This window comes from Neoarthrinium moseri, assembly GCF_022829205.1.
Source record: "Neoarthrinium moseri strain CBS 164.80 chromosome Unknown scaffold34_Wmoseri_CBS_16480, whole genome shotgun sequence".
NCBI classification, from domain to species: Eukaryota; Fungi; Ascomycota; class Sordariomycetes; order Amphisphaeriales; family Apiosporaceae; genus Neoarthrinium; species Neoarthrinium moseri.
In genome coordinates this window covers 376,526-399,211 of record NW_026055148.1, presented here as the reverse complement: position 1 = coordinate 399,211, position 22,686 = coordinate 376,526, and the positions used below count along the sequence as shown (strand labels likewise).

Genomic DNA, 22,686 nt, shown 5'->3' with positions numbered 1-22,686 from the left:
GATTTGGAGTCATTCGAGGTACGAGGAATGCTATGAACGTCTCATAAACTGGAGACAATTCCCCCTGTTTTTTAGGGATGGAAAGAGATGCCCAACGTAATCCATACCTTTCAGAATCCTAAGCGCTTGATTTTCTGGATATAATTGACATCAAGCCGTCTGATTGCTACCTTGTGCCCAATGCAACCTTCCTTCCTCCAGGCCCGAAACTTGCGCAGGGGAATACATGCAAGAAAGAACTCATACCAAAGAATTAGCCGAACAACTAAGGCATCTGGGTGGTTCTGTTCAGACCTATTGTTCCTCATATATAATATTTATGAAGAGCGCTGCAACAGCTCCCGGTTTGCAAGCTATACAGTTTGTTGGAATTGTGCTGGTCCGTGCGCGCCACGTGCAGCCTATCAGCGTTAAGCACGCACTAACCAAGACAATATAAGGGTTGTTGTATAGTGTTGCACAATTCTTCACCCAGCGCGACGTGTTTGATCAAACCAGCAAATATAATGAATTTCGAATCGGGGTTTGTGAATGGGCCAAGCGGGCGGGTCTGGTAGCGTCACCACGATGACACTTTCAGCCCGGCGAATGTGTTATGTGCGAGTTATCCAGCAAGTTGCGAAGCAGGGTGAACGGTCGTTCGGAAATTTCGTGACGACCAAACGCTTTACGCATAAGTTTACAGGGTACACACCTGACAGGCATGTCATTCAAGTACAGCATGTATCCGGGACGATGTTCCTTCTCGATGCAATAATTGGTCGACCACCGCATATGCTGCACAATCGACGCTCGCTGTCTGAGGTCCATTTTACTTTCACCATCAAAACACAGTTTTTTTTTTGGGTGACTCGCGATCTCTTTGGTAGAACCAAATATCGACTGATCAAAGGTATCCGAAGCGAAAGTACCTTTCCCGCCTTGGCTCGCCCAGACAACCAGATACGGATTGGTCACTTGCCAGTGGTGTGTTCGTGTCAATTGCTCCAGAACGAAGATATTCCACCAGTTCACAAGCCGGCAGACTGTCACTCACATCAGACCACCCTCTCGTCATTACTCAAATCACACGTCTCGGATCTCTCACCCCTACCCACGCTCGCTGAGCTACCTACTTTCACGATGGCTTCGGAAGACACTCATGAGCAGATCACAGAGTGTCTCATGGACATTCTTGACACCGTCACGCCCGTGAAAGCTATCAGAACTGATGTAATCACACGAGTTGTTGTAGATGACGCAGGAAACGTGTTGCTCATCCCGCCCAACACTGGTACGATCGCTGTGGAGTTCCTGGCCCAGGCCCAGGAGGTGACCCGCGCGAACACATCGAGCGAGCCTACCTCAATCGAGTCGAACAGGGATGACTTTGATGACACCGGAAGTCAGGGCTCTAGTTCGACCACCAACAGCCATAATCAAGGACTGCAGTACTCCCTCCGCGCTCGGACCGCCCTCCAGATAAGAGCCGGGGACACTGATCCCATTCTCTATTTCTCGGAGGCAGCGATTTCCCAGCTGCCAGTCTATCAGATGCGCGGCTTGGCCCACCTGGAACGCACGAAGATTGTTGCCGTTGACTGGGGCTGTTTTGCAACTGGCGGTCAGCTAGTTGACACCCTCATGCTCCTGTACACAGTGTTTCGCAGGCTCAAGAAGCTCATTCTTGTCGTCCCACAGCATAATTTTTGGGGTTCTCTCAAGCAAGGAGTACTGATACAGGCTCCAGGCGGCAACCGCCGCGCTGATGACTCCCCCTACAGGCGTTCTCAGCTCACCCAAGCCCAGACCTGCAACGTCGCCTTCTACGAAGAAGGTGCCAGTGACATCAAGTCTTTCAACGTCGGTATCAGGCGCGCCACGGTGCTCGGCGACGAGAAAGCTCTCGCTATCCTCCCGACCAAGACCCAAGTCCTGCAATTCGGGGACAGACTCATCCCCTGGACTGAGATTGGCAACAGAATCATCCGGATTCTTAGAAGCCCAGAGTTCTGGATATTCACTGGAATTTCCTATGCGATGGAACAGCTTCCGTTGGAGTTCATCCCGGTGCCTCCCCATATCAACCTCAGAGACATCCTGATCACGGGCACCCAACCGGAGGAGGCAACTCGTCTCCCGAGGGTTTCACGTTTGCAGAGACAGGCGTTGCGACCCTCCCGTCGCGAAATCTACCGTCTTGAGCACCCGGCGCGTTAGATGTCCGGAATTGAGGTTGAGTAGCATGTCATGGACCAAGAGGCCGCAAGCCACTAGCTGCCTCAAAGCAATTCCGAGTCTGCGCTGGAGTAGTTCCAGAAATCGTGGTATGATGTGGAACTAAGGCAGTATCAGTGAGCTGGGCTATGGCTATAAAATGAAAGAAGAAAAGAAGAGAAAAACAAACAGTTCTAGAGAGGCAGGATTGCAAAGCACAACGTACCAACGAGTTCCTCAATAGATTAGAAGGGAACATTGAAGCAGTGATATGTACTGCCTGAGGCAATGCTTTGAATGTAGCTTGAGCCGAAGCCCAGAGGCTTCAATACAATGCCAAGCATCAGCACCATCACCTTAGTCCCCAGTTCTCCCCGGGCCCCCAAAGAGTCCGCTCCAGAGTATCCCTTCTTGGGTTGAACCAAACACCCGGATCATTCGGGTCATCTTCATCGCGAAAAGCCAAGACGTAGCCGGATTCCCTTACCACCCGCCTAGACTCGAAGCAAACCCCTGCCAGCGTCAGCCTGAGCGTTCCGCGGTCGAGGGGCGCCAGCTTCAGGCCCGGGAACGCGTACACCAGGACGTTGATGGTCCGAGGCTCAGGCAGAGCCTTTCTCCAGATCATGTCGCGAATCTCTTGTGGCAGGTCGGCAAACTTCGGGAACCCAGCTGCCGTGGGGCAATTCTTCGTCTCGGGCCGCTGTCCTGTCCCATTCGTGAATGGGCTACCGGTGGTGCTTGTTTTGCCCATTCTGCCTCGGAAAGTACGCCTAGTAGGAGCCAAACCAGTGGAATGCCTATACCATTTCAACCAGAGAAGTAGAGAGGGTAGCTGCTGCTGCTGCGTCGTTAACCGTGAAACAGTAGATGTTGAAGATGTACGCGGAGTTAAGACGGAATCAAGTGAGCTGATGCATTGCGAGTCACGTGATCGGCGTTGTTAGATTTCTCCCATCTTGTAAGTCGTTCCCTTATACGCAACTATCATCTTTCTCGCGACCTTTGCGAGGTTCTACAAGGGTGGAGGCTCCCTGACGTGATATACTCCTGAGAATATAATATATAAACCATGAATCATCGATTCTTAAGTTGAACAGCATGTTCGACGCACAGCCATGCGAACTTTTGAATGGATGCTGATTGCTCCTGAGGTTTCCTTATCGAGACTCTTCAACTCGTTCATAGACGGCGAGATTGCAGAGCTTCTACTGTCATATAGGTCACTTAATCAAGCGCACAGGGCCTAAGAAGAACGGGAGTCATCTGCGATAATATGGACACAATTGGATAGGACGCGAGTCTGCATGTTTTGCTTGCGAGAAATGTACTTACATAGCTGGGAATATCTAACTCCCTGTTCTCCATTGATCGTGTATCATATCTCAGAGGTACCGGGATAGCAAACTTCACCTGTTCATTCACAGTTCCTGCCGATAAAAAAAAAGCTTCTCGAGTGGGAACCCTGGTGAGTCGTAGTATGACCAATCTTTACCGCTATCGGATATCAACAGTAGCCAGCTGAGGCTTCATGTATCACCCGGAACACTTGCATGACTGTCACATTTCTTTTCCGTCCCAGCGACCCTGACATTCGGCCACGTTGGAGGGCTCCGCAGCGACACTACCCGCACCAACCAAACTCCTAGATATCCTAAACAGAATTCTCACGAGACCAGGCTTTCTACTTGAAGCCGAAAACAGACCAGTGGACGTCTGGGTGTGATGCGGTCAGATGTAAGGGATGCAGCCGCGGACCAACGAACACACGGACTCTGGAGATGCCCCGCTTATGGCGACCGAAGTTGACGAAGGTATGGCTAGTCACATCAGCCTCACTCCCAAGGAGGGTGGGCAGTAGGATCAATGCGTGAGCCTCACGTGCTGGGGCCGTCAGCTTCGTGCAGCAATTAAATATTGGGTCAGCACGCGGGGGCGGTCTACCGTATATGTGAGGCTCTCGATTCCGCCCCTGCAGTCTACCCTATCGATACGTAATGGCCTTACTCTTGTGAAAATTCTTGGATCAGTCAGTCTCGGACCGTCGATGTAGGGGGATTTCCATAGATTGGGATTCCTCACTCGGCTGGAAAGGACATGCGTCCCATGTAACTGGTTTACAAGGGCACCATCCTGTGTTTCTCTGTGTTTCGTCTTGTTTTCTTGGTGGCTAGGTCTTGTTTCATTTGATATCCTGTACCTTGTCATCTGAAGTCCCACCGGGGGCTTTTGTTTCCATCTTGTTGGGGTGTCCCCTGCAAACACTGTTGCTTCTTTTGACGTCACTCGAGCTCGTCAATCGTCTAGTAATACACTTCACATCGACGCCGGTCCATGCAAGCAGGAACCAGAACCAACGCCATATGGAAGTTGACGGAAATGAAATCACTTAAGAGAATAGCAGACACTCAGTGGAGTTGTTTATTAACATGCTATTCTATGTAGTTATGCGTGACATATGTCGCCATCGCAACTTCGCGCCATGTTGCAGCGAAGATGTGAGGTGAATGCTCTTTCATGAATGCTTTCTCATAAATCATAACGATCGTGCGTCGTGTGTCTATCGTTGGAATCATACACTTCCTGTTCCACAATTAGTAGCCAACGCCGGTATATATCCACGTCAGCGTCGCGGTTTCCAAGCTCGGCCGCTGGAAGTCTCCCAGTGCACCATTTCCGGAGAGCTTTTCTATCCACTTCTCGAATGTGTCTTTCAGGTCGTGGACCTGGTAGCCTCTCGGATGAAGATCGACCGATTGCTGCTTTGATTGACGGACGGATGGCTGCTGTGACTTGTCGACTCTCTCGACTTCGGGTTCGTAGCGCACCAGTCGACTCTGGTAAGGTCGACGCAGGAAGTAGTTGTCAAAATTGAAGTTGACGTTAAAGTTGAAATGGTACGGCTCATACCAATCGTAATGCCGCCATGGAAGAGGTTGTTGGTCTGGGACCTTCAACCTCAAGTTGAAGGCCGATCTTTGATAAACAACAAGAATGATGGTCTTTAACCGGCGGAACTTTGATACATGCTCGAGAAATTTCTCCATGTTCCGCTTTGTTTGGACTGTTTTGTGGAACAGTCTGAGGTGAAGGCCGGTGTAAAAGCCCCAGGAGGTCCCAAGCGCAATGCGGCAAGCTTTCGTGCGGACAGCTTCGATCTGGCTGAGAAGACGTACGACCTTGAGTAGTCTCTTCACCTGTAGATATGAGTCCAGAAGAAGGATATCTCTCGAGAGATCAATATGCTTGACTGTGTTCGAGAATACGAGGGGCTTGTAGCGGCGGAGGACTGCATGACGAGCATCGCGGCACACTCTGGCTATTGCGGGAGGCGGTTCATTCCGGACATCTGCGAACATGAGGCGACTCGATGGTGTAGATTGTGTCTGCGCGGAGCATGGAGAGTCTAACACCTCATAGACTCGTGGCTCTGGGAGCGCATATCCCCAAATCTGGTCTCGCAGCTCCAGCGGCAGTCTCGAGAACTGCGGGAAGCTGTGAGAATGGCCGACCATATCTGTATCCTCCCAATTCAGAAATCCGAGTATCACGTGTTCTCGGAGGAGAAATATTCTATCACCCAAAGACAGCTCTGCAGAGGGTTGTCCCTAGTTTAAGTATACATATGTTCACTGGTGGCCGTGTCTCTTGTTGTGGGGTTGATCCCGGGACCCGGCAAGCTCGCTTGCTTCCCGAACCAGGAAAATGCCGTCTGAGGGCCTGACGCCGCGAGTCGAGAGAGAAACAGTTTGATCCGAGTTAGAGAGAATTGGACAGGGGAGGAAGTCTATTCAAGACTGGAACCGGGGCATTGACGAGCGGAGATCGGGAGCGAGTGCAGGAGGTAAATGTTTCAAACCAAAGGCAAGGCATTGGTGATCAGGCAAACGCAATGACCAGGGAAGTGCAGAGTGATGACCACAAGGGAATATGAGCGATACGAAACGCAATTAAAAAGAACCCTCCCGAGGGAAAGGATGTGGCTGTCAAGCCTCCAGCATTATTGAATCATCTGCTAAGAAGGGTTGGGGGCACGTCAATGGCAAAGGTAAAAGGTCCCTTGTCGGACGGGGCCATGACTTTGGACCATCGAGGCCGCGCAAACCCATTGGAAAAGGCCAACCTTGCTCGGAAACCTACCGGATCTGGACGTCGAGCGACCCGTTGTAGCACCGGCAATGGCCAAAGCGCTGACGTATCCAACCAGCCGGCGCTTTGAAACGGGGAGTCTTGTCCAGTGACTCCAGTCGCGCAGTCATCAAGTTGCCCCTAGAGGTGCTCGAGGTAGTCGAGGAACGTGGGAAACAAGGGTTGCAGCGAGACTAAGATTCAAAACCATGCTAGGTGCGGACCCCGGCCGGTGGTTGAAGTATGCGACAGCACGGGGGGAGTCTATAAATGGGACTATATCGTTGCGTATTAATGCTGCACACCATGTTCAATAGTTCTTACCGCGCTTGGAACGGGTGTAGCTTGTAGGACCGGCACCCCTGCTCTGCATTCGGCACGCGCGCAGACAGCATGCCACCAGACCACCTTGCAAACGGCGGCCACAGCAGCTGACGGCTGAGGAGGGAGGGCTCTAGTGAGCAGTGCTAAGCCAGTTGCGGCGTCTGACGGGCGGCCTTGTCTGGAGGTCTGCTGCCGTGGCGTGACGTTACAGAAAAGCAAGCGTGAGCTATGTGAGCAGATTCGGGAATGCGAGGCCGTGAGAGGCTGAAGAGGTTGGCGAGGGGCTTGGGAAATTGATTGCTGTGGATGAGTTGGCGGCTTGACAGCCCCTCCCAAGTCCAAGAAGCCCTGCGCAAAGGCCTGCGCAGTTACAAGCTACACTATGACAGTGGATCAAAGTCCGGAAGGCGGAAGTCTTGCGATTTGACGAGATGGAGGAATGGGACGAACGGACACAGACGTCCCTGTCGCAGCCTCTCGTGGTCGTGGGCATCATCGGACGGGCGAGTCGAATAGGCTGGGGCAAGAAAGCAATCCAGAACGAACCTCGACGTCGCCCCCTCCTTGCGTCTTTCCCCTCGCCAAGTCCTGCTGCTCCCAGGGTGGGCTGTGGCTCCTTGTTTGTGGTAGAGCATCGTGAACCAGGCTCTTGATTTCTCGGCGCCGGGCGACGCCAAAAAGATTCTTTACATGACACAACGCTCAGCTGATTTTCACTCCAGCAGCGGCATGCTTTCTTGCAGCGTAGCTGAAGCTCTCAAGGCTGCCCGCACGCCACCGGCGCAAGCTGAGACCGATAATGCGGAACTTTCTTGGATTTCGGTCGGCACACCAGTGCCAGCCCCACCATCGTCGTCAAGAAACTGCTGCGCAGAGGCGGGATGGCTGGCTGACTGGCTGGCTTGCTGTCTGGGCATTATCGATCGCATGCGCTGTTGCGGGGGTCAATGTTTAATCTAATCGATTCATCTCTTGTGGGCCACCAGGGCCGGGCAGAGGGGCAGAGGGGCAGATGGATATCTTCCAAGCAGGAAAGTTTCGCCGGAGCCGGGACCTGGGCCCCGCCAGCCGCTACTGCCAGCACTTTAAATTCGCTGCAAAATTTGTTGCATTTCGAAACCTTTTCCTTTGAAGGGTGTGCGGCTGGCATTGACAGAACATTGTTTCCCCATTTGCTCTGATCCTCTCCTTCACTGGAACTCCATGGATATTATACAGTAGCGTCAGTCATGCCACAGAACAACCCAATTGCAATCGGCATTGTCGCCCCAGCGTCGGATCTTCAGTGCGCCCTCGGGCGCTGAAGAACCGCGGTGAGAATGTTGGACATTTCTACTCGTATGAGATGATATCGTATCACATCATATCGTATCGTATGCAGCTCTGCTTTGATGATGTGACCCCAAGGAGGAGGACGAAGGTGGCGTTGGCGGTAGTGGTTGCACACCCGTGTCGCACGGCGTCAGCCTCGCTGTCAAGTTGCTTGCAGAAACGTCTTAGCCTTCCACACCTGCCATACGAATTTCGGAAGTGGGCGGGTTTCAGGAGTGTCGGAGTTCGCAGGTGAAGGAGATCCAATGTGAGATCGAACTGTGATGTGCATCCGAGGCAGGTGAACTGCAGACTCTGCATATATTTGCAAGGATTATGACGTGAAGTGGTCAGCCTGCGAAAAGAAAAAATGAGTCCCGGTGACAGTCATGTAGGCCTTCTGTGACACAACGTGAGCGGGTTCCGAGACGTTGAAAGAAGCCGGGCAAATTGAGAATTCTCACTATGTGGGTATACACTGCATGCGTTCACTCAGGTCTTCTGACTTGGCATGTGTGTGCTGGCATATCATGGCCGCTATAGGACAATCATGGTGCGCAGACCGATGCGTATGTGCTGCAGACGAATGCAGTCTCAATGTGCTCATCTATAGCTGGTGCCGGGACGGGTATAAGAACCTGCCACCAGGTTTTCTATAACGCTCGCCGAATACCGCACCTCGCGGCAGGCGAATAACGAATCAGGTAGGAACTCCGTAGCTTAGTCTCACTCGCCCGGCTCGTCCCCGATCTTTTCCAATTTGCCCATCTCCCGCTTCTCGCCACTCTCCCCGATCAACCTCACCCGGTCCAATCGCACCTTCTCGCTGTCGCCGTCGCCGTCCACCACGAAAAGCACGAGGCTGGAGATGTTCTGGAACCGGACGAACCGCAGGCTGATGTTAGCGGTGCCGTTGGCGTTCCAGTCGTTCTCACCAATCACGATCTCTTGGGTGGGTTGGATGTCCTCGGCTTCATCAAAGCCGAGATTGTGAGGCCGGTTCGTGAAGAGCTTGATGGTCTTGGGCCGCATCGGGATCTCGTCTTCGTCGTCATCCTCCTCAGCCGCAGGAGGCAATGACGTGATCTTGGAGATTATCGGTTAGCCTCATGCAAGTTCTCGAGCAAACAGACTTAAGACTGGTACTATACCTGTATCGTATGGAGCTTAACAGCGGAGTTGAAGGGTATGAAGAGCAGTAGCTGCTCGTCCGTGTCACTCTCCACCCAGTCCTTGGCCTCCGACTTGCTCTTCCCTAGCGCGGCAGGCTTGGGCTTGTGCAACAGAGTACGGACAGAGAATTCGCTGTCCGCATTCAGCAATTCCAGGCCACGTATGTCGATGATGTCCGAGATGTCAGTGTAGCCCCGGGGCAGATCCGCACCCAGCCAAGTCATGCCGCCGCCGCCGCCGCTGCCGCTTCCGGCTTCGCCTGCGGTCTCGATCTCGTTGCCAAGCTTCTCGAGTATAGACTTGAGTCTGCTGGGGTCCGCACCCTTTACGCTGTCAACCTTGTTGCCATCGCGGAAGATTATGAAGGTGGGAAGGCTGGTGACGGCATAGGCTTTGGCGACCTCCTTGGCACCGTCTCCTTCCGTGTTAACCTTGACGAACGTTGCGATGTTCGGCCGCGAGAGGGACTGCGAAAGCTGCTCGAAGAAGGGGGCGATCTGCTTGCAGGGCCCGCACCAGTTGGCATAGACTGTGCAGATTTGTCAGTCAACCCGCCGGGACAAGAACGTTGCGCTTGTAGTATGTGCCTGAAGCACGACAGGTGCCCATGACGGCCACGAGGACCTGGCCATGGGCTTTCTGTGATCTGACAAGAGACTGGGAAGCTTGTTCCTGACAGAGCATGGCACTTGCCAGCAAGTTCCTGGGCGGCGGCGGTCCGCATCCGCGTCTGCGTCCGCGTCCGCGTCTTCCTGGGTATGTGTGTATGGCGGGGTCGGGGCGAGGCTCTCGCGGAGCAGACTTACAATCGGCGACTACGATGCGCGACTTGCCGAGCAGCTCGCTGAACTGCTCCGGGGACTGGATCTCTATCGTCTTGGACATGTTCGGCGCGGGGGCTGGGAGCGTTGACGACGGGGGACGTGAAGGCTCTAGTGAAGGTGCGAGGGTGCGCAGGCGTTCGAAGCTCTGGAGTGACTGACTGGGCCAAGATGATGAATGGTGGTGTATGGTGCAAGCTGGGACGGACACTTTTGGCCGATCCCTGCCAGGTACGAGTTGCGCCTGACGCCTTGCCGCTAGCGGATTAGCACTGTTGGCTGCCCCGCGATGACATCTCGCCGGCGCCCCAAGAACCCCTCCAGAGCGCTAGAACTCCCCCCTCAACCGCCGCCTCGGCATCGGCTGGTGCGCTGTCAAAGCTGCCGTTTCATCTGTGATTTCCTCGCGTTTGAGTGTAGCGTCAGTCAGTCAGTCAGCCAGTCGGTCCTTTGAGACCATCTGGCCAGAATCTCAGCTGAATAGACTCTGTCTTATCTATAGCACTTACCCCTTCGGTGAAAGCTTGTGTGACTGACGACCTTATTCTTATTCTCTTGTCTTGACACCTTGTATCGCAAACTCAACACGCGACTACCTGTGCTTCAAGATAGATCGAGACGGCGGGAAGTCAATTGCGATCTAGCATGTCTAGTCAGGTCACAGACACGCAGCCAACCAAGGGAGGCCCGGAGGCTCACCCGGGAGACCAGCATGAGATCCCAGGCTTTGAAGAGCATGGCTCATTCGCCTCCCTGAAGGACAGGATCAAGCTGCACTACAATGTTGCATCTGATTACTACTATTCACTCTGGTAATTTCCCTCTACCTCTGGTTCCTGATACCTTACCATAGCTGAGGTATAAACAGGGGTCAGCACATCCACCATGGCTACTTCAGGTCGCCCAGCGAAACCAAGGAGGAGGCCCAGGTCAACCTGATCAAGTACCTCCTCGAGCTCTCTGTCCTACCCAAGTCAAGCAATGTTCTGGATGTAGGTTGTGGAATCGGCGGTACGTCGCGCTACCTGGCCAAAGAACAAGGCTGCAATGTGACCGGTGTCACCATCAGCGGACGGCAGGTCGAGATAGCTAAACGCCTGACTCTCGCTGAGAATCCAACTCCTGAGACCAACGCGTCAGCAGAGGCGCTGCCATGCCCGCCTGGTAGCGTGCGATTCATCGAACTAGATGCTGAGAAGATGCTGGAGTACTTCTCGAGCAATGCTGGAGGCAAGCCGGAGAAAGGGTTTGACTGCGTTTGGATATCGGAAGCCCTCTCTCATTTTCCCAACAAACCCCTATTCTTCAGTTCCTCGTTCGAACTTTTAGCCGCCGGTGGGACGTCACGGCTCGTGATCGCAGACTGGTTCAAGGCGCCCAACCTCACCGAGGAGCAGGACAAGTCAGATATCAAGCCGATCGAGGATGGGATGCTGTTGCCCCCCTTGTGCACAGCTGATGACTACGTAGAGATGGCAACCAAGGCTGGATTCAAAGTATCCAAGGGACCGGTAGACATTAGCAAAGATGTTGCTAAGACGTGGTATGTCCCGTTCCAACTCCTGAGCTAGACACAAGACTGACACACATATTCAGGGATATTTCCTGGTCTCTGGTCTCCTCGCCGTCTCTGTGGGCCTTTGCAATCTCTCAAGGCAGAGATGGACTCGCATTCTTGCAGGCATTCAGAGCGATGCGCAGGGGTTACGCCAATGGAACGTTCAGATACGCCTTGATTGTGTTTGAGAAGCCATGAATAGGTGCCTTGGGGACGAAGTCTTGTTCATGAGATACGTAGCGTTCATAGCCGAGTCGGAACCCTCTGTATTAAGGAGTTGGTATATAGCATGCCATTCCTAGTTTTAGGTGGCTTCGGTCGTCTTACAATATATTTAACCGTTCTGGAAACAAATGACCTTACCCCAATTGTCTATTTTCCTTTCAGTTCACTGCGAGGCCATCTTATTTGGAAACGATACAACTACAAATTTTCGAGCACAGCCCAGTGAATGTAACCGTGTATCCTGTCTAGCCTTGTTGCGGTTGGAAGTTGACAATCGTCCCTGACCCTGATCTTGGCGCTTCAAAGTATCCAAGTAAATTTCGAGCATGCGTGGGTAATTACACCGGTATACAGGAGGCCACTACTAGCTTGCTACTTATTGCACATAGGGTGATCCTATTGGTTTTTGATTATTCTAGTCATTATTGATAAACACAGCACAGTACATCTGATCGACGAAGGTTCCATGTTGAGCAACAAGAATTTGATTACTCTTAAGGCTATCTAAGTAGGTATAACAAAGCAATGCACCCAAACTCCTCGCAAATCTTGTTCCGTGTATTCAAGCCAGGTCACACCCTTGATGACGCATTCGTTTTTGAATGCAGACGATAAGGCGGCTCGTTTTCCAGGATAAACAAAACCAATCTGCCCGGACGCTTCCTCCCTGCAGTCGAGAACCGCTCGGTTGCCCAACTTCCGATATAATGACAATGGACAGACAAAACAAAGAAGAGTCTTAACCCGCTCGTCCATTATTAGACTCCCACCGTGTGGCTGAAGACCTTGGCAGCGAGCTGCGTGAGCAGCGTCGCCCTGTCGGCCTGGGGCAGCTCCTGGAAGACCTGGTAGACGCTCTTGCCCTTGGCGTCGCGGACCGCGCCCAGGCGGTTGCCGGCCACGGCGCCGGCCATCAGGCCCGGGAAGTTGGCCAGGATGAAGCCCAGCACGCCGCCGCTGACGCCGCCGGCGACGCCCCAGAACTTGCCGTTGGGGCGGGCGTCGTTGCCCTCGGCCAGGCCCTCCTCGCGCAGCATCTCCTCGAAGACGTCGCCGAACTGCTCGCTCTCGGCCTCCTGGCGCGCCTGCTGCGTGTTCTGCGTGCTGCCCTGCCCCGTGAAGAAGTTCCAGGCCCACGACGGGAAGCCGCCCGCGGGGATGCCGCCGGCGCCGGTGCCGGCCGTGGGGATCTCCTCGTCGAACTCGTCCTCGAAGGGGTCCGCGTAGGTGGGCCCGGTCGTTCCGGCGCGCCCGCCGGCAAACCCGTACATCTTACGCTGCGCATCGTACTCGCGCCGTCTCGAGGTGTCGGACAAGGTATAGTAGGCATCGTTGACAAGCTGGAATTTGCGGGTGCGCTCCGCGCGCTCGGGGGACTCTGCCGGGACCCGGTCAGGGTGGGTCTTCAGGGCTGCTCTGTAGAAAGACATTAGAACATTTTGGTGGAAAGGAGAAAGGATCCAGGACTTGGCAGAGAACTTACTTCTTGTAGGCATCACGGATCTGCTGCGTGTTTGCACTCTCTGAGACCTCGAGGATCTTGTCTGCCGCGAGTGTTAGTGGGGCCGTCCTCTATCTGGATCTGCGTGTCGGACTTACAGTAGTTGGGAGGAGCACCGCTCATTTTGGCGATTTCGGATGTTGACGAAGTAGGTCTTGAGGTGGGAACGTGTGTATGAGAAGGAGAGGAGTAAATCCGAGGAACCGGTTCACCTCAGACACACAAGTCGTTCACCCGATTAGACGTAGGCCAGGCTGCTCAGAGTCAAGTGAAAGTGGGATGGATGGGATGTATGCACGTCATAAATGTGGCTAGTGAGGGCCTTTCAAAGAGGCAACCGTGGCTTCTTATCGATAAACGCCACATCGCCCGTTTCCCACCCCCGAGGCATCTGGGATCTGGGATAAGGGATCTGGGATCTGGGTGTCCGAGGGCTAGACCTGGGCCGAGCATCCAAAGCACAGATCCTCTCCTGACTCATGCCCTCTACCACCTCTACCAGACCAGAGCATTCAGCATTCCACAATCAAGGCCGCGTCTCCAGGTTGCCAGATCCACCTTGAAGGGGACCGGCCTGCCAAGCCCCTATGCCCAAAAGAATGTGAGGCACGTCTCAAGCGTCTGGCCCGCAACCAAGCCCGCTGCAGCTTACCTGAAGGAGGGGCCTGGGGGCGCCTTGGGGGCCCTGTAGCGCGACGATCCCGCAAGGGGAAGACTTGCAGAGACCAGCTTGACCAGCCACTCGAATTGTCGGTGAGTCCCATAATGGGCAATCGTGCATCGCGGCCGTCCAATCCCCTCCCCTCACCATCACCTGCATTGCCTCTCACCTTGGTGCCGAAGCAGAGATTTCTCCTTCGCGACGCAGCTTGGTGTGAAAACGCATTCAGAGTTGCGTGTTGTCTGCTGTCTTGCTGTGACCTGTCGGCCAAACCCACTCGCCGACTGCTCTAGACGGCCAGACTTATGCTTTGCGACCCAAACCACTCCAGAATTACTGCGGAAGGACTCCACCAACGTCGCAATAGCTTCGCTCGAGGCCGTATAGGTGCAGCCCGGTCGGTGGAGTGTCACGGCTACGAAGGCCTGCAGCAGGTAAAAGCTCAGATCCAGCCCTGAGCCCCGCCGTGTACAAAGTGGTCTGCTTGTCTTGCATCTGCCCTGAGATCCGGTGCTCCCCGAGACGACTCTCCACAGACGCATAGATCAAGGACCCAGCGCCAGCCCACAACGACTGAATTGACTTCGCGATTGTCCCCGTACAGATCGACAAGACAGACGATCAGGTACAAGCTCCAACCGCAAAGCAGACTTCTGGTTGAGCGGGCCGAGTGAAACGCAAGAGCTTCAGCAGCCATGGGTTTCTTCGATAGCTGGGACGGCGCCTCCGTCATATCACGGAAGTCTTCACACAAGCACCACAAGTCCTCTTCGCACAAGCACCACCACAAGCGTTCCAAGTCTCGATCTACCTCTCGCCACAGGCACTCCAAGTCGAACCCGAACCTGGCTGATTTCTTCGGCATGGACAGCGGTCACTATAACAAACACAATGCTTCCAAAGGCTCGTTCTTCAACCTGGGTCACAACAGCAGCACAAGGAGCTTCTTTGGCCTCGGTTAGTAACCCAAAGTTATACGTCCGTCATGACATGTTAACACAGTTGCTGACCCAATGCGTTATACAGGCCGCTCGTCCTCGTACTACAAACGCCAACCTCGATCCAACTTCATGCAGCGCATGCTGAAGCAGTTGAAACGTCTCCTCCGCGATCTTGTATACTATGCCAAGCGTCACCCCATGAAGGTCTTCATGTTGGTCATTATGCCCCTGATCACGGGCGGTGCTCTTACAGCTCTGCTGGCCAGATTTGGGCTCCGTCTCCCCCCGGGCATCGAGCGCATGCTCGGCATTGCCGCCAAGACGGCCTCTGGCGACAGCTTCGGCCTGATGGGTGAGGCTGTCAAGATGGCTTCCGGTCTCGGTGGCTCCGGCAGCGTCAGCGTCGACCGTGGCCACAACGGGCACATGCAGTGGGAGCGCCGCAGTTACCAAGACGATGGCTGGGGTGATGGCTTGATGAAAGGCGTCACGAAGATGTTCTGGTGAGGCGTGAGATGACCAACTCAAACACGAGTTGATGGGCGTTTCAAATGCCGACTCCTTGCGCATACATTCCTTCTCTTATCCCTCTGGTCTCCTTCCTTAGGGGGGCATATATTCGCCGAGGAGTTGTCGTTCCTGGGTGGGAGAAAAAACTTTGATTATATAGGATACCCTCTGGTGACGGTTATGAGAATGAGAAATATCTGGGGAGGAGGGCGATTTGGTTAACCTCGGGTGACCCGACGTCACGCTCCCCTCTTGGTAATATTGACGAAGATCTCCACGTATGGCCATTGTAGCTATACTCGCGGCTAGTATTTAGCAAACCCAACATAGATGAAATTGAGATACGGAACATAAGTGACTTACTTGAACTGAAGTGCAGCCTCTTGATACCATGACTGCCTGGATTATTGTGATTGAACATAAAAAAGACAGTTGCAAATTTGGCAATGCTGCCCGACCCGAGAAGATGGGGCGGAAAGGAAGAAAGGAATGCCACTCATCTCACCATACTACTACACCATTCACCATGGGGAGGGGGTGTGAGGAGAAATGAATAGCAGAACATGACATGATAGCGATAGCAACAAACATCAAGCAAATCAAATACAGCATTACAAAAATAAGTCTATCAGTATGGGTATTACAGGGTCGGGTACACTCGTTGGGTTCGGATCCACAGAGGATTAGTTCTTCCGGCGCCTCCTTCCATTACCACTTGCGACGGGTTTCCGCTTCGCAGGCGAAGTCCTAGAGGCTGACCTCTTGCTCTTGGGCCGCTCGGGCTCAGGAGAAGGGGGAGCCTCCTCGACGACGATAGCCGCTTCTTCGGGGGTCCTCATGCGCGAGATGTGAGCACCACTCCCCTGGTCGTCACTTGTCGAACTTGCATCTCCCTCTTCACTGGTCTCGTCGCTGCCGCTCCTAGCTGCAGCAGGAGCCTGTCGACGAGACGTATTGCTGTATGTCGATCCCGGGGGTCCAGACCCGTTCCGCCTGGCGGCCGCAGCGCCAGAGACGTACGGCGCGCGCGGACCGGCTGTTTGGTACCGGAAAGGATCCCGAGGATCGCGAGAAGATGAAGAGGACGGCCGCCAGTCTGCAACATCGTCGTCCGGGGGGTAAGGAGCGCGAGATGGAGACGCTCGAGCTGATGAGTCCGACGCGTGCCTTTGATTAGGAGGTGTCTGCACATAGTTGTATTCAAAAGGAGAGGAGCTGCCTTGGCTGTAGGGAGGACGATGAGATGACGAAGTGGCCGAACGAGGTCGGTTTCGTGAGCCAGCAGGAGGCGGAAATAGACCCATTGGGGGCCCACGAGCTTGGCCGTGGTTGACTGTCGCCGGAGATGGATGGCGTGGGAGGGCGTCGTCTGATCTAGAGGCGCCCGCTCTCGTGCGAGAAGGAGGGACCTCGAACTGAGAAAGGGGAACGGCAATCCGTTGCTCCTTTCGTGATTTCCTCTCGCTGCCAGAAGCCTTCCGTTGCCGGGCTTTTGCCTCGGCCTCGAGTCGCTTTCGTCTCCGCTCAAGTGCTGCGAGTTCGTCCTTGCTGAGCTTGACATCCTGCTTGCCTTTGTCCTGAGCTCGTCGGATCCTTGCTAATGCTGACTGCACCAGAATGTCCTCTTTCTCTCGGGATGCACCATCGTCATCGTCTTCGGTGTCGTTTTCGGAGTTCTCCTCAGAATCCTCCTCCGTGGATTCGTCTTCCTCTTCTTTGTCGTACCCATAGGCCCTTCGCTGTCGGCCATCCCTGCTCAGATCTACCCCTGTGAAATGTAACGGGTCACTAACAAACCGTCTTTTGCCAGAAGCCGCCAAACCAACGCCTTGCGTGTCCGTGTCGTCGCTGTCCAATTCCTCCACAACTCTTTGCCCCGAAGCCCAAAATTCGTGTACCCCCTCTTCAGGCGCCCAACTCCTCCGCCCGCGCCTCGATGGTCTTCCCCATTGGGGCACATGTTTGGGAGCTCGCGGCCGACCATCTAGACCGCCTCCCCAGAAAAAGCCTCATCGATGGGCTTATCCATAAGCGCAGCGTGGCCAATGATGACGACGCCGCTGGCACCAAGCAGCCAGAGAACGGTGCTGAAAGTCGGGGCAATGAGACCAAGAATGGCAACAGTGACGAACAGACCGGTGTAGAGCTGCGAAGAAGTGGCGCGGAAGGTTCCAATGACAAGGTCCTGGCCGTTGAGGCGACCGAGAAGCCAAAGACCGGCAACGAGCAGGACGATGTCGAAGAGCAGGAGCGGGCTCGTAACGAGAGCGTAGATGCTCAAGACGAAGAACACGAGAACGTAATTGCTGGAGAACTGTCCAAGGTTGTAGTTGACGCGCGACTGCATCTCGGAGAAGTTGGCAGGCTTGGAGAGGCGCTTGAAGTCGAGGAACTCGCCAACGGGTCTCAGGTTGGAGAACCTGCTTGACAGAGACGTGTTGCGGAAGCCATCGAAGCGATCCGAGATGTTGAGGCGCGACGTCAGGACGTCGAGAGGGATCTGTATGCGAGCCATTGTGACGTGAGAGGGGGTTGCGCGCGGTTGAGCGGTGGGTTTCGTGTCCGACGTGACTTGCCGCGAATTGGCGAGAGGACAGCTGGGGATGTGCCTGAAAGAATGCGGCTGAGGTGGAATGCGCGAGATGGCTGTCTGAAGCCTGGTTTTATGTCCTGGCGCTCAGGAATCGAAATGGGTGTGTTGTTTGTCGAGAGGGAGATCTGTCATGAAGAGCCAAAGTTAAAACCGAGCCGTCCTTTCCAGACAAAATTTTGGGCGATTACGAGACAAGCCACAAAAGAAGAAAGGGGCGAAGACTAGACAGCTTACGTACTGCTCTTTCCGACCAGGCAAATGAATGCTCGTGAACTGTGGAACTGATTGTGAGCCTTGCAGCCAAACGAGTTGAGGTGTGATTGAGGAGGGAAAGAGAGAGCCGAGCGAATATGGGTTGCGTGAGCAAGAGCCGGAGAGTGAAGCCGAAGCAGATGACGATTTTCTTCGCGATGGGAGATCTGTTTGGATTGGATTGAGAAATACCCACGTTTCAACTTCTGAGCCAGGACCCAGGGGGGTCGCACGGCGACTTGGCGCTAACTTTGGCACCCCTGGCGTACGAGTCTTGCCGGCTCTCGTACAATAATCGATTGCTGTGGCAGTGTGAGTGGGTGTGTGTGTGGCAGTGGTCGTGTGGCTCATGTGAAGACGTACACTGGGCTGGATGGTGGACACACACACCTTTGGACACACAGCTTCTTCCGCTCTGTGCCTCCGACTCGACACGACGACGGCAACTTCCCCAGCTTATTCCACAAACAAACAACCAAACCCGGTGGTTGCGAGCAGCATGAGAACAGGAAAAAGAGCCCGGCCTGCGACGTTGGGCTCAGGCAGAGTTTTCTACAGGTGAGCTAGCCCTCTGCCGCTACTGCAGACCCAGCGGTGTCCTTGGAAGTTGCGTCGCTTCGGCAAGGACCAAGGCTGTCAGCGACGGACAAGTCACCGCCCTAACGTCCGGAACGCACGGGCCAGAAGCATTCCTACCCAGCGCCCTCCCTCGTCATGACGCCCTGCTGTGTCCAACTGGCTTACCATCGATCCCACGTATGCGGGTGGTATCACGACAGGTCTCCATTGGGACCAGAATCTCCATTTAAAATGAGCTAGTCCTTTGCAAACTCGTACACTTCGGCGTTGTCAAGTGTCAAGGCGTGGAGACTCCGTATTCTTCTTGCCCACTTGTATCAGAGCTCATTGGTTAATGCCTGATTCGACAACGAAGCAGGACTTGCCCTGACCGCCAGAGCCCCGATCGTCAGAACCTGAAGAAATCGGGTTACCTCCACGCTTCCGATTGGATTGTCCAACGATGGAGAGACGTTCTATACCGGCCTGATCGGAAGTTGTGATCAGCGATATACCATTGGCTACACAGTCTATTCTGAGTAATTGGATTTGACCGAGATCACCAAGTATGGCAGTATCAAGCTGATGTGTCCCTCAAAGCACTTTTTTCTTTTTTTTTCTTTTGTTTATTTATTGGTGAAAGTTATATAGCAAAGCAGCGGTTCAAGCTTGACAACCCTTACAGACATGTTCCTGCTTCGCCCTAGCAGTATCAGGAGGTTCATGTACTCGGAGGACATGATTTCGTGACTCCCGATTGTTGCCTTCAAAGCCGCAGTGGAGCGGGTGGTCGGAGCTGAGCTGTAGGATGCAGATTCGCTCCTCGCATCCCAGGCAAGGTTAAAGAGCGCTTTGCAATTCTCGTCCATAGGGACAGTGACATCGACAAAAATTCGAAAGGTAGGAAACAGCAGCCATCAATGATGGCGAGTGTGCTTTACACGGCGGTAAGCAAGTCGGTTCTTGGGTGCCAACATCAAGGACCCAGACTTGAACTCGCTAAGTATGGTATTCAGAGTTAGATCGATCGTGCAAGGTAGTGCTACTGTAATGGTTCGAGACATTCATAGCCGCCATCTGCAAAATCATCTCGTCGAAGTGACTTTCCAGACCTGTTTGATAAGACTCATAAGTTCATCATGCGCTGGCATGTGGACGAGGTCAAGGTGGCCTAGTGTGGTCGAATGGCTGCCACGGCCTTTACATGAGAAAGCCGAGATGGAAACAGACCATACTTTTCTATACCAGTGCAGTACTTATACCAATACAGTAGGCACTATGTGGGAATCATCGGTTTACATAGTATCATTGGTATCATTGCTCTACAACAAATGCCGACCTGGACTGCCTTTTAGGTTCAATGTAGGTTATGTTCCCCGCAAATATCCAAGAGCTTGACTACCAGGTTGTGACCAATGACCTTCATACACCCATCAAGCGAACTGAGCAAATGGCTGTAATTCCAGGCTGGCCATGTCTCTTGACCAATCCTCTTGGAAGATTTCAGTGAGTAATTCTTTGGTGTGGATTAGGGGATCAGCGCCTCGCGTTTCGCTCCTTGCCCCCAGTTACACTGCAGGTCGCGGCATGCAAGTGGCATATTGGCCTTCTCACCATGGCCCGATCCTACCAGCACTGGTTTTTTGACTGATCCCATCTTCTCCAACTTACCATAGAATTTGAGCCGCAGCGAACCGGCGAGGGGAACCTCCCACTTCATCCAGCACATACCTCAATTACTGGTACACTTGAGGCGCACATATCAGCATGGCCATCGAGGCCCTCGTCCTTACTGCAGGCCAATACTCGGCACAACATTTTGGAAAGACAACCCTTTTGTCTGTTTTAGTCGCTCTCATTGCCTACCTCATCAGCAATGAGGTCGTCCGCAGTCGGGCCAAAGTCCGGGGAATGCCAGGACCTCGAGGATTACCTATAATCGGAAATCTGTGGGATATCTGGAGCAATGCTGCGAGCCAGTACGAAAAATGGGCCCAGGTGTACGGAGATGTGTATCAGGTCCAGATGGGCAACGTGCCAGTCGTGGTAGTAAACAGTGCAGCCGCAGCAAAGACTCTGTGGACCTCTCATTCTCAGGCGTTGAGCTCGCGTCCCACGGCATATACGTTCCACAAGGCAAGTGATGTATTGTGGCCACTGGAATGACTTGCACGCTAAATTCCAAAAGGTCGCATCTAATACCGCTGGGCTGACTATCGGCACATCGCCCTACGATGACTCATTAAAGCGTCGAAAGAAGGGACTTGCCGTAGCGGTCAACAGGCCGGCAATCCAGTCGTATGTTCCGTACCTTGATATGGAGTCAAAGACATTCGTCGAGGACCTTATGAATTATGGTGAAGCAGGCAAGGTCGCCATAGACCCCCTGCCAATGATTCAAAGACTCTCGTTGTCACTCGCCATGACGATCAACTGGGGTGTCCGTGTGCCTTCGCACAAGTCCAAGTTGTTCAAGGAAATTGTAGAAGTTGAAGAAGAACTCAACAGGTTCCGGTCCACAACGGGAAACCTCCAGGACTATATCCCCCTCCTGCGACTGAATCCCGTGAACAAGACGTCGGCAAAGGCGCGAGAGATGCGCGACCGTCGCGACCATTACCTTCGCACTCTGAACGACGAGCTGGCAGAGAAGGTAGCTATGGGGACCAACAAGCCTTGTATACAGGCCAACGTCATTAGTTACAAGGAGGAGACTCTATCTGATGCCGAACTGATCTCGCTCAGTCTGACTGTTCTAGGAGGTGGGTTCGAGACCGTCTCCAGCACCGTCCAGTACAGCATGGCCTTTTTGGCTCAGCATCCCGAGATCCAGGACCAGGCATTCAAGGCCATTTGCGAGTTTCAAGGATCGGACAATCCTCTGTGTGACGCATCGGATGACCAAAAATGTGTGTACATTAACAGCCTGGCCAAAGAGGCGTTGAGGTACTTTACCGTGATCCCCCTCAACTTGCCGAGAAAGTCAATCAGGGATATCGAGTACGACGGCGTTCTCATCCCCGAGGGAACCACATTTTACATGAACGCCATGGCCTGCAATCATGGTAAGGCACTATCTCTGGCGCGAAAACATTTGAAGCTGACGGCGTAAATAGATCGTGAACTATGGTCAGATCCAGAAGTGTTCCGCCCCGAGCGATGGAGTGAGAAACCCGACGCCCCCGTGTTCACCTTTGGCCTGGGGTATCGAATGTGTTCAGGACATCTCCTCGCGGCACGGGAGCTATATCTTGTGTTCATGAGACTCCTGAGCAGCTTCCGCTTGGAGATCCATGGGCAGGTGGATACAAACCCGCGAACGGCGATGAGAAACCCTCGAGACCTCATCATGTCACCCAACCGTTATAGAATTCTCTGCGTTCCTCGGAACGAGCAGCTCCTGAGGCAGGCATTGGCCGATCATAAGTCTGAGCAGTAGATAGGCACACATTTGGTATTTGGGGCGGGAGTCGTCGCTGTCCCAGCGCACTCGAGCATTTGCCGGCTTGTAGATATTCCACAGCCAGCCATATAAGTTGACGATGACTCGGACATTGTGTAACCTTATATTGAGCGGAGGCCTGGCCCCGTAAACACAGGAACCCCTGTCTACAATCGATGTTATGGAAATGCGGGGGGCGTCCTGCAAAGGCTTAACACTCGCCAATGCGCCAGTCCCCAAGGGGTCTCTCCCCCTAAGTCAAGTCCTCGGTAGCGTTTCAGCGGCAAGTCCCGTCCACTGTCAATTCGACACCTTGCACTTAAGAGCCCAGACAACAAGGGCCTGGGGAAAAAAAAGTTGCTGGCGAAAACACATGCATCTCACGTTTTCCGTAGCAAGCCACGGTTCACTGCGTCTGTGTTGATCCCTTCGGCTGGCCTGACAATCAGGCTGCTAAGATCTCCAGATCCCCGCGATTCGAGCTTCGCCTAT

At 53.7% G+C, this 22,686-nt stretch overlaps 9 protein-coding genes across 9 annotated transcripts; 4 read left to right on the top strand and 5 right to left on the bottom strand.

Annotated features, from left to right (window-relative positions):
* Window positions 1-1,122: 1,122 nt before the first annotated feature.
* JN550_008322 (uncharacterized protein) lies at window positions 1,123-2,199 on the top strand (the record flags this gene model as incomplete). The annotated part of the gene is made up of 1 exon (XM_049320270.1): window positions 1,123-2,199. One exon carries the CDS (start codon window positions 1,123-1,125, stop codon window positions 2,197-2,199), a length of 1,077 nt encoding a protein of 358 aa, XP_049169835.1.
* Window positions 2,200-2,548: 349 nt separating this feature from the next.
* Window positions 2,549-2,950, bottom strand: JN550_008321 (uncharacterized protein; the record flags this gene model as incomplete). Its single annotated transcript, XM_049320269.1, has 1 exon — window positions 2,549-2,950. One exon carries the CDS (start codon window positions 2,948-2,950, stop codon window positions 2,549-2,551), a length of 402 nt encoding a protein of 133 aa, XP_049169834.1.
* Window positions 2,951-4,790: 1,840 nt separating this feature from the next.
* Window positions 4,791-5,711, bottom strand: JN550_008320 (uncharacterized protein; the record flags this gene model as incomplete). The annotated part of the gene is made up of 1 exon (XM_049320268.1): window positions 4,791-5,711. One exon carries the CDS (start codon window positions 5,709-5,711, stop codon window positions 4,791-4,793), a length of 921 nt encoding a protein of 306 aa, XP_049169833.1.
* A 2,974-nt stretch (window positions 5,712-8,685) lies between these two features.
* On the bottom strand, window positions 8,686-10,017 carry JN550_008319 (uncharacterized protein; the record flags this gene model as incomplete). The annotated part of the gene is made up of 3 exons (XM_049320267.1): window positions 8,686-9,045; window positions 9,111-9,661; window positions 9,939-10,017. The coding sequence occupies 3 exons, from the start codon at window positions 10,015-10,017 to the stop codon at window positions 8,686-8,688; spliced, it is 990 nt and encodes a 329-aa protein (XP_049169832.1).
* A 581-nt stretch (window positions 10,018-10,598) lies between these two features.
* Window positions 10,599-11,709, top strand: JN550_008318 (uncharacterized protein; the record flags this gene model as incomplete). The annotated part of the gene is made up of 3 exons (XM_049320266.1): window positions 10,599-10,765; window positions 10,822-11,496; window positions 11,550-11,709. The coding sequence occupies 3 exons, from the start codon at window positions 10,599-10,601 to the stop codon at window positions 11,707-11,709; spliced, it is 1,002 nt and encodes a 333-aa protein (XP_049169831.1).
* Window positions 11,710-12,494: 785 nt separating this feature from the next.
* JN550_008317 (uncharacterized protein) lies at window positions 12,495-13,360 on the bottom strand (the record flags this gene model as incomplete). Its single annotated transcript, XM_049320264.1, has 3 exons — window positions 12,495-13,152; window positions 13,220-13,280; window positions 13,336-13,360. 3 exons carry the CDS (start codon window positions 13,358-13,360, stop codon window positions 12,495-12,497), a joined length of 744 nt encoding a protein of 247 aa, XP_049169830.1.
* Window positions 13,361-14,593: 1,233 nt separating this feature from the next.
* JN550_008316 (uncharacterized protein) lies at window positions 14,594-15,346 on the top strand (the record flags this gene model as incomplete). Its single annotated transcript, XM_049320263.1, has 2 exons — window positions 14,594-14,855; window positions 14,925-15,346. 2 exons carry the CDS (start codon window positions 14,594-14,596, stop codon window positions 15,344-15,346), a joined length of 684 nt encoding a protein of 227 aa, XP_049169829.1.
* Window positions 15,347-16,032: 686 nt separating this feature from the next.
* JN550_008315 (uncharacterized protein) lies at window positions 16,033-17,864 on the bottom strand (the record flags this gene model as incomplete). The annotated part of the gene is made up of 3 exons (XM_049320262.1): window positions 16,033-17,117; window positions 17,176-17,197; window positions 17,340-17,864. The coding sequence occupies 3 exons, from the start codon at window positions 17,862-17,864 to the stop codon at window positions 16,033-16,035; spliced, it is 1,632 nt and encodes a 543-aa protein (XP_049169828.1).
* Window positions 17,865-20,519: 2,655 nt separating this feature from the next.
* On the top strand, window positions 20,520-22,191 carry JN550_008314 (uncharacterized protein; the record flags this gene model as incomplete). Its single annotated transcript, XM_049320261.1, has 3 exons — window positions 20,520-20,897; window positions 20,941-21,817; window positions 21,869-22,191. The coding sequence occupies 3 exons, from the start codon at window positions 20,520-20,522 to the stop codon at window positions 22,189-22,191; spliced, it is 1,578 nt and encodes a 525-aa protein (XP_049169827.1).
* Window positions 22,192-22,686: the final 495 nt, after the last annotated feature.